Raw genomic sequence first — 11,061 nt, 5'->3', positions numbered from 1 at the left:
TGTGGTTGTGCATAAGGTTCGTACATGTAATAAACCCCCGGCACATTGTTCATTTGACCAATACCGGGTGGTGGTTCGACAAAACTAGAATGTTCAAAGTTTGTTGTCGAGTATGGCACATTTTGTCCAACACTGTAACTCGGTTCGTTGTTTGACACGAATGAAACACTCTCACCAAAGCTAGTTTCTAGAATGGATGTAAAACTAGGCACAGAATGTTCAAAGCTAGTTTCGGTGAGCATAGATTCACTTGTTTCAAAGCTAGTTTCGGTGACCATAGATTCATTTGTTTCAAGGCAATTTTCGGTGAGACAAGATTTATTTGTTGTAGTTTCAAGGCAATTTTCGGTGACACTTGCAGTAGCTTCAAAACTAGTTTCCATACTTTCAAAACTAGTTTCTGAAACATTGTCACTTTCGGGAATGGTAGGTTCAAAACTGTCATCATTGTTGGGCACATGAGGCAGAAAACTCGATGATTCAAACTCTTCATCAACTTGCATCGTCGTTTCCATTTCTCGAGATGGTCCAGGTGGTGCAATTTCTGTAGATGAATTAGTGCACGAAACGACACTTTGAGAAATTGAGGGTAAAAAGGGTAATTTAAAACCCTCGGAATCTCGTTTTTCGTGTCGTTTCTTTCGCCCTCTTTTGGATTTGAAAAAGGATTCTGCATTGGGAGAATAGTCTTTAGGAGCCACCTTTTCTTCCTCCACTAAATAAAAATCTACCATTTGATCCATGGCCGGTGTTGCAGGTAGTAAAAAATCTTCTCCAGATTTTTGGGTGGTACATTTGGACCGCCTCGATTTTTCATTCACTTTTAAAAAAGGAAATTGCTTTCGCAATATTTTAAAAGTGTCTTTGCTCACAACGTCGATGGCAAAAAAGTATTTTTGGCACGCTATCAAAACATAGTTTGTTTCCCTCGAAACATAATATAATGTCTCTGGTTCGAGGGTAAACGTATCAAATTGGTTTTGTGGAATGTTCATTGACCGTTGAGGCACATTCAAAGTTTTTTCACGTCGCTGCTTGTAAAAAACGATCGGGCTTTTACCAGTTTGGATCAAATGATATTCGTCAACGTTGACAGTTCTCAACCCAAACGTAAAATAGCACTTTACGAGGAATATAGTTTTGTACCGAAAACACATTCTTTGGTCACAGTTTTTCGACTTTACCAATGGTTTTTGCAGTTTTTTTATCGCATTGTTCCACAAAATAGGTCTCACCTCCACTACAGATTCAGTCGCTCGTAAATTTCTATATTCGTTTTCTTTCACGTTTTCAGTTTTTTCATAAAACTGGTAATAAATTTTCTTGTGCGAGTTGGCTAATGTCGGCATCCACGAAACAAATCCTTGCGAATTCATTGGAAACACATTTCTCTGGGCATTAAAAGTGAGATCATATCTCAACCACTCGTTCGGTTTCGTGAGGATTCTATTTGGGAAAATATCGCATCCTTTAGACCCCTCAGGGGCTCACCTACTATAGGTGAGTACGGGTGTCCCAATCCCGAGGTACCCAGGGATCTTTACTCCCTTTCTGTTCGCACTCCTCTACGCCTTCTGCTTTTTGCTGTATTTTTTCTTTCCCTCGACGGCAAGCGAGGGAGCTCTCCATGAGAAGCAGTCGCCGCTCTGTTTGCTTCTTGCTTCTCATGGACAGCCAGAAACCCCACGTGTTGGCCATGCGTGGCGACCCATTAGACGGGTGGTACATTTCGTTCCCCGGTGTATCAATCGGCCGGTATCCTAGGCACATGGCTGGGCTGCTCAAGTGGATCAAGCAAAGGGGTCACTCCTTGGGCTTGGCGTTAAGGGTGGTCACTGTCCCCGGGGGTGACTCCGAGCGTATAGGTAACCGATTAGCACTATGGTAAGTACCGAGGCTGGAAGTGCCCAGAGCCGGTGGCTGCCATCCCTTGTTGGGCTCCATGGTGGGCGGTGCCGTCGGGCCTTAACCCCCATCGATATCGTATGGGCAAAAAAAACTTTGCTTCCTTCAGTGGGCAACAAAGAAATTCTAATTTGTTTGAAAAACCATTTGACAAATTTTTCATAGTAAAATGCATTTCAGGAAATAACGAAACCTTTCATAATGTATCACCATTTCTTGTTGAAAAAGGAATTACAGGATCACTCGGAGAAGTCGCATCAACTCGAAAACTTCGCTCTGGAGACCTGCTTGTGGAGGTGAAAACCCGCAAGCAAGCCCAACAGATACTAAAATTATCAACTCTGGCTACTATAACAGTAAGTGTAAGTTCTCATACAGCACTTAATTCTTCGAAGGGCGTTATAACTTGTGGCGAGTTATTTAACGATTCCCTAGAAAAAATTACCCATGAATTGAAACCTGAAGGAGTGACGCATGCACGTCGTATAACCATTAGGCGGGATGGACAACTCCTTCCCACAAAGCACTTTATCCTAACTTTTAATAGACCAAAAATACCAGAACGTGTAAAAGTCGGCTACATGAAATTAGCCGTCAGGCCATACATTCCGAATCCTCTCCGTTGCTTTCAGTGCCAGCGTTTCGGCCATTCGAAGGCCAACTGCCGCGGGACTCTCACTTGCGCCCGCTGTGCGGAAAAAAATCATGATAGCCAGCAATGTTCTGCACAAGAGAAATGTGTTAACTGCGCCGGCAATCATAGTTCCTTTTCTCGATCTTGCCCTCGTTGGTTAATGGAAAAGCAAATAGTAACGATAAAATTTAAAGAAAATTTTCCCTACCCAGAAGCTAGGCGTAAAGTTATTGGCCAGACACCAAAACCTGGTGTGACTTATGCTTCAGCTGTTCGACATTAATTTTGTGCAAACTGCTCTTGCTCTAACTGTGCGAAGAATATCAGTAAGAATACCAGTCAAACCAAACCCCCTGACCAATCGAATTCGGATACTGAAAATTTTTTAACTAGTGTTCCTGAAACTAGCAAAACTGAAAAATCTCTACGCAAAAGAAAATCTAACAGATCGCATAAACTGAAACTTTCGAAACGTGGTATTTCAGAAAAAGAACTTTCTCAAAAAATGAAAAAATCAATTTTGCATAATTCTGTCGCTCTGGGACTTGCGAGTCAGGGCATAGTCCACAAGGATTTATCATCCATTTTTAGTGGCGTACCCAAAAGTCCCGATAGCATTTCACTTCATCCGTCTGAAGAGGATGATAATGACCTGCAAATGAGTTGCGATTTATCACCAACTCCATCGAATGCTCCTAGTACTTCTCAAGCGACATTTCGTTGATGGGTACTTTCGTCTCTTGGAACTGTCGTGGCACTCGGTCCAAACTAAATGAAATCAGAACCATTCTTAACAAATTTCATCCCACTTGCTTCTGTCTTCAAGAAACTTTCTTGAAAACCAATATTCCGCTAAAATTGAGAGGATATAATGCTGCTCGGAAAGATGCAGACCATGACTTGCATAATTCTGGGGGCGTCTGCATTCTAACCTCCAACTCCTTTCCGAGCACACCTCTTTCTCTCCATACTGAGTTGCAAATAGTGGCTGTTCAAGTACATGTGCGAACACTTATTACAGTCTGCTGTGTTTATTTACCACCCAATTCTACGGTTCGTCAGCAAGATCTGGACAATCTGGTTGATCAACTCCCTGTGCCATTTATTTTACTTGGTGATTTTAATGGTCATAATACCTTGTGGGGTTCTGAAGATACAAATTCGCGTGGGCGGCAGATTGAGCACTTTATTAATAATAATTGCCTCTGCCTGCTCAACAATGATGAAAAAACTTACTTTCACCAACCTACACGCACTTTTCACAATTTAGATCTTGCCATATGTTCCCCCATACTCTTGCCATTGTTGAATTTTACTGTTGAAAATGAGTTGTACGATAGCGATCATTTCCCTGTGGTAGTGTCTTATGCTGATGGCGGGAATGTGATCCAAGGTCCACCTCGTTTCCGATTCCAGCTAGCAGACTGGGATTATTTTAAGCAATTGGCCCAAATCACAGAAACAGTGATTAATACCGTAGATATATCGACGGCAGTACAGCTTGTTCTCGACTGCATTTTAAAAGCAGCAAATAAAACTATCCCCAAAAGTTCATGCCGTCTACGGAAATTCCACAGACCATGGTGGAATAAGGAATGTCACGACAGTTACAAGAAACAAAAGAAGCTTTGGAACAAATTCCGTAGGTACCCAACAACGGAAAATCTTGTTGCATTTAAGCGAGCCAAAGCTTATGCTCGCCGCATTCGACGAATTAGTCGGAGGGAATCCTGGCTGAAATACGTTTCTTCTATCACGTATTCTATACCCAGTAAAAAATTATGGAAAAATGTAAAAGCAGCCAATGGAATTTATCCTGAATCTTCATTGGCCGTACTGAAATCGGGAAATATAGTATATTCTTCGCCTCTGGAAGTTGCTAATGTTCTCGGACGAGCATTCGAAAAAGTCTCCGCCATTGATTCTTATAGTCCTACATTCCTAGTGACTAAGAATCGAGCGGAAGAAAATCATTTAAATTTCACTACTCGCACAAGTATTGCATATAATATGCCTTTTAATCTGTTTGAGTTAAAAAATGCATTGATTCACACCCATGATACTAGCCCAGGTCCGGATGGAATCACTTATAATATGCTTCGCCATTTGAGTGAGGTCTCTCTATCTAATTTGCTAAAACTTTTTAATAGAATATGGGTTGAGCAAAAATTTCCCTCACAATGGCATGAGGCTATAGTGATTCCAATCCTTAAACCCGGAAAGGATCCTTCTAGCCCATTGAACTACAGGCCAATCGCTCTGACGAGTTGTTTGTGCAAAACACTCGAGCGCATGGTCAATGCCCGCCTAGTGTATGAGTTAGAAAAGCATGGATATATCTCGCCCTTGCAGAGTGGTTTCCGACGAGGACACTCAACATTTGATAATATAATCCATCTGGAAACGCAAATTCGTAATGCCTTTGTTCGCAGTAATCATCTTGTTTCCATCTTTTTCGACATCGAAAAGGCTTACGATCGTACGTGGCGTTACGGTATTCTTCATACACTTTTTAATTTGGACTTTAGAGGGAATCTCCCTATTTTTATTCAAAACTTTCTGACTACTCGAATTTTTCGTGTACGTGTTGGTAATTTTTATTTTGACTCTTTTATCCAAACTGAGGGAGTTCCACAAGGAAGTGTCCTCAGTGTAACACTTTTTATCACTCACTTTAGCGAAATTTTATGCCAACTTCCTCCATCTGTTCAAGGGACACTATACGTCGACGATTTGCAGATCTCTGCTCAAGGCTGTAATATGCACTTGATTGAGCGGCCATTGCAGAATGCAGTCAACAAACTAGTTTCTTGGTGTGAAAGAAATGGGCACACTCTCTCTCCAGAAAAGAGTCGTTGCGTACATTTCTGCCGGAAACGAAACATGCATCCAGACTCTATAATTAATATTCGGGGAATTGCTATCCCCGTTGAAAATGACGTTCGATTTTTAGGTGTAATTTTTGATAGAAAGCTTACTTTCCTTCCGCATATTCTACATCTACGGAAGAAGTGTGAAAAATCTCTTAACATCTTAAAAGTGCTGTCAAATACATCGCCCATCCCTACTTCGAATATACCAAGCCGTCATTTTATCCCGCATTGATTACGGGTGCATGGTCTATGGTTCTGCACGCCCTTCTGTTTTGCGCCGACTTGATACAGTACATCATTCTGCCCTTAGAATTTGCTCTGGTGCTTTCCGCACATCACCTGTGGAAAGCCTGTATGCTATCTGCAATCAAATGCCTTTAGATTTGCGCCGACGGAAATTAACGGCACAATATTATTTCCGAGTGCAGTCGATACCGAAACACCCTGTTAGCCATTTGTCCCTTCCAGTTGGTCTTCGGAAACTTTATGACGCACGGCCCTCTCACATCCTTTCCTTTAGTGAGAGAATTAAAATTCTACTTCAGGATGCGGGACTTCATGATGTTGCAATTCAGACTTTTAATTGCTTTTCTTTCCCGCCTTTTGATATTCCAAAGTTTTCATTTTTGAATCCATTTTCAGGATTTGATAAATCCACAACCGCACCAATTATTTTTCAGCAACTTTTTAACTATCATCGCTGTCAGTATTATTCATATACAGAGGTCTTCACTGACGGATCAAAATCAAATGGACATGTTGGCACCGGAGTTGTATTACCTACCGAGACTCATAACTACTCTCTACCCACGTCATTCTCAGTTCTGACTGCCGAATTAGTCGCAATAATATGTGCCCTTCAAGTTATTTTGACTTCCTGTTCTCGCAATTTCTGTATTTATACCGACAGTATCAGTGCTCTGGAGTCTCTTTCCAATTTTAGTTATCGAATACATCCAGTTGCTTTAGACATATTGATTTTTCTTCGCACCCTCAAAAACAGAGACTTTAAAATCTTGTTTTGCTGGGTTCCGAGTCATGTCGGAATACCGGGAAATGAGAAGGCTGATGCTGCAGCAAAAGTGGCGAGCTCTCTTCTTCACCGAGAACTTCCACATAGCGATGCAAAGACGTTTTTTGCACGCCATGTCTGCATGTTATGGCAACGATCTTGGGATCAGCAGACTTCCAACAAGCTGCATTCGCTCGAGCCAAGGATTCGTGTCTGGCCTACCATCCCAATGCGTGGGCTCGATGTTAAATTAACTCGACTCCGCATTGGTCATACACGCTTCAGCCATAAACACCTTTTATTTGGAGAACCATGTCCAAAATACTCGACATGCCATACAATTTTAAGTGTACATCACATTCTAATTGATTGTCCTGTTTTTAATAATCAACGATTACAGTTTTTTAATTCAGTTTCCATAGACATCCGTGAGATAGTGGGTGGCAGACCTCTCCCTAATATTTTTAAATTTTTACAAACCATTGGTTTGTTCAATTTTATTTAGGTTTCATTTACAATTTTTAAAACATTTGTCGGATATTAATAGAATTGTAGTTTAAATTTTTAAAGTGTCGTTTTAATATATTTGGTTCAATTTTAAGATCATACTTTTACCTAATTTGAATAGCTTTTTAATATCATTGAATTTAATTTTTACCATTTGCGTGGCGCAGCATGGCCAGATATGGCTTTTGTGCCAGAAAAATCAATCAACCAACCAACCAATCGCATCCTTTAGAAGCCATGATTATGTACAAAAATTCAAAGTAGTACAAATAGCACTGCAAATGAAATAATCTATTCGTTTGCAAGTAGCGAATGAAAGAAAATTGAAACTCGTCTCGTTTATATAGCGATTTGGGGTAGGGTTGTGGGCGTGACCAGTGCAAAATTTATTCAATTGGGTTCGAGAATCAAAGTTTTAATTTATAAATATTTCCTGTGTTTTAAATGCACGTGTTGCTTTTTAAAACCACGCGTGCTTACGGCATTCCTCCAAGGCTGTTACGTATTTGAAAGACGGGTGGTGCACTGAGGTCCCCGGTGTATCAATCGGCTGGTACCTTGTCACCTCAGTGGCTAGTCTGCTAGGGATCAAGCGAAGGGGCTACTCCTAAGGCTTGGCGTTAAGGGTGGTCACTGTCCCCGGGGGTAGCTCCCAGCGTATAGGTACCGATTAGCACTAGGGTAAGTACCGAGGTTGGAAATATCCAGAGCCGGTGGCTGCCTTCCCTTGTTGGGCTCCGTGGTGGGCGGTGCCGTCGGGCCCGAATCTTTAGCAATGTCGTATGGCTCCTCCCAAGAAGGGTCCCTTTATTGGGCAACGTATTCCTCAACCTTTTAATATTGACAACCATTGTGATCGTTTTTATATCGTGAAGCGCGTTTCTGAGAAAGACGAGACATTTTAAACAGTATCTCCGTTTCTGGTACAAAAGGCCATCAATGCCACAATTGGTGAACCAACTTCCATCCGCAAGATGCGTTCAAGCGACTTGCTGATAGAGGTAAATTCTCGCAAGCAAGCTCAGCAGTTGCAAAAAATAAAAGCTTTAGCAACTATACCGGTTCGTGTTACCCCTCATCAGTCATTAAACACTTCAAAAGGTGTCATAACTTGTGGTGAGATATTAAATCTCCCAGTAGATTTAATTACTAAGGAATTAAAATCCCAAGGTGTTATCCATGTCCGCCGAATTACGATTAGGCGAGACGGAGAAACAATAGAAACCAAGCATCACATTCTTACGTTTATGTCACCTAAATTACCTGAGTCTATATATGTAGGGTACATTAAGCGTCCAGTTAGACCCTATATACCGAACCCCTTGAGATGCTTTAAGTGTCAACGCTTTGGGCACTCGAAAGCAAATTGCCGAGGCACTGTAACTTGTGCCCGATGTTCTGAGAGAGGACATGAGAGCCAGGAGTGTTCCGCACAGGAAAAGTGCGTGAATTGCAAAGGTGATCATACGTCCTTCTCCCGTTCGTGCCCTCGATGGCAACTTGAAAAGAAAATAACAGCAGTAAAAATTAAAGAAGAATTGTCATACCGAGAAGCCCGAAAGAAAGTTCTTTCTCAAACACCCTCACCTGGCATTAGCTACGCTCTGTTGTCCGGAAGAATTTTTGTGAAAACTGTGCATGTCAAAATTGCACTAAAAATAAGAATACCTTACCATCCTCTCCTGTCGTGGCGCCTAATAACTCTTCAGCGACGCATATCTCTTAATGGGTACCTTCCTTTCTTGGAATTGTCGCGGCATTCGTTCCAAACTTCATGACATCAAGACCATTAGTAATACCTTTCATCCGGTTTGTTTTGGTCTTCAGGAAACTTTCATTACACCTAATATTCCATTAAAATTACGTGACTACAATTGTGTTAGGAAAGATGCAGGCACTACAGGGCATAGTTCTGGTGGTGTCTGTATTTTTACCTCAAATCTATATCCGAGCACACCTCTTACTTTACATACTTCTCTACAGGCAGTAGCAGTTCAAGTCCACATTCGAACACTGGTTACAGTCTGCTGTGTCTATTTGCCACCTCATGATGTCATTAGCCAACAGGCCCTTAACAATTTGATCGACCAGCTTCCATCACCTTTACTGATAATAGGGGATTTCAATGCTCATAGTTCTATGTGGGGTTCGAATAGTACAAATTCTCGTGGGCGACAGATCGAACAGTTTATTACTAATAACTGTCTCTGTCTGCTCAATAATGACGAGAAGACATACTTTCATGCGCCCACACGCAGCTTCCACAGTATTGACTCGGCCATATGCTCTCCTGACTTACTGCCATTATTGAACTTTTCTGTCAGTGAAGATCTCTACAACAGTGATCACTACCCTTTAATAATCTCACAGGCTGATAGAAGTGGTGCGACCTTACATCCACCACGTTTCCTATTCCAGCGGGCAGATTGGGCTACTTTCACACAGCTGGCAGAAATTACCGAGACTATGGTTAATACTTCCGATATTACAGAGGCAACGCAAAATGTTATTGATTGCATTATATTTGCCGCTAATAACACCATCCCCAAATGTTCCCCACGTTTACGAAAATTTCGTCGCCCGTGGTGGAATGAGGCTTGCCGTGACAGCCACAAAGAACAAAAGAAAAGATGGAACATATTTCGAAGGTACCCTTCAACAGAGAATCTTATTGCTTTTAAATGTGTTAGAGCCAATGCACGGCGGATTCGCCGACAGTGTCAAAGGGAATCATGGATTCGCTTCATCTCGTCAATTACATCCTCTATTTCTAGCAAATTGCTTTGGAAGAAGGTGAAGGCTGCAAACGGAATCTATAAAGATTTTTCTTTCCCTGTATTGAAGATAGGAAATGGTACGGTTTCCTCTCCATTAGACGTTGCTAATACTCTCGCGGAAGCATTCGCACAAGTTTCCGCTGCTGATTCATACCAGTCCGCATTCGTGGCGACTAAGAATCGAGCGGAACGGAAGAATTTACGTTTTTCCACCCGAAGATCTCTTTCTTACAATTCCGATTTCAGCATGCATGAACTGCTATTGGCCTTATCTAAAGTACATGATACCTGCGCCGGACCGGATGGAATTACATACAATATGCTTCGCCATTTATCTACGTCCTCTCTCCCGAATCTGCTGCGTCTATTCAATCGTATATGGATTGAACAGAGATTCCCTTCGCAATGGCACGAAGCTATTGTGATACCAATCCTCAAACCCGGGAAAGATTCGTCTAACCCTCTGCATTATAGACCAATTGCGCTCACAAGTTGTCTGTGCAAGACGCTTGAGCGAATGGTAAATGCCCGTCTTGTATTTGAACTGGAGAGGAAAGAATGCATTCCACAGTTGCAGAGTGGTTTTCGAAAAGGACGTTCAACACATGATAATATCGTCTTACTCGAGACCCAAATACGCAACGCATTTGTACGCCGAAATCATCTGGTCTCTATTTTCTTTGATGTTGAAAAGGCTTACGACCGTACCTGGCGCTTTGGCATTCTTAAAACTCTTTTCAATTTTGGTTTTAAGGGAAATTTACCTATTTTCTTAAAAAACTTTTTATCTTTGCGAAAATTTCGTGTTCGAATTGGCAATTGTTATTCAGATTCTTTTATTCAAGCTGAGGGGGTTCCACAGGGAAGCGTCCTTAGCGTAACGCTCTTTATAATTAATTTTAGTCAAATTCTTAACATTTTACCACCATCTGTCGAGGGCACCCTGTATGTGGATGATCTTCAGATCTCCTGTCAAGGTTGCAATATGCACCTAATAGAGCGTCAGCTACAAGTTGCAGTTAATAAGATAATAGATTGGTGTGAGGAAAACGGACATAAGATTTCCGCTGAAAAAAGTAAATGCGTTCACTTTTGTCGGAAGCGTGAAATTCATTTGGACCCTTTAATTAATATTAAGGATACCTCGATCCCTGTGGTTGGTGAAATAATGTTTCTAGGAGTATTGTTTGATAGTAAGCTCACTTTCCTTCAGCATGTTTTATATCTGCGGAAGAAGTGTGACAGATCAATGAACATTCTAAAAGTACTTTCTAAAACCTCTTGGGGAGCAGACCGTACATCGTTGCTTGAATTTATGAACCAGTTATTTTATCCCGTATTGATTATGGATGT

General features: G+C 41.5%; 1 protein-coding gene across 1 annotated transcript; it reads left to right on the top strand.

The window, feature by feature from the left end:
- The first annotated feature begins 741 nt into the window (after positions 1-741).
- Positions 742-2,822, top strand: LOC129956746 (uncharacterized). The gene is made up of 2 exons (XM_056068685.1): positions 742-757; positions 2,086-2,822. The coding sequence occupies exons 1-2, from the start codon at positions 742-744 to the stop codon at positions 2,820-2,822; spliced, it is 753 nt and encodes a 250-aa protein (XP_055924660.1).
- Positions 2,823-11,061: the final 8,239 nt, after the last annotated feature.

Source organism: Argiope bruennichi, chromosome 11, assembly GCF_947563725.1.
Source record: "Argiope bruennichi chromosome 11, qqArgBrue1.1, whole genome shotgun sequence".
NCBI lineage: Eukaryota > Metazoa > Arthropoda > Arachnida > Araneae > Araneidae > Argiope > Argiope bruennichi.
The sequence above is the reverse complement of the archived record's forward strand: the minus strand, read 5'-3'. Positions and strand labels throughout refer to the sequence as shown.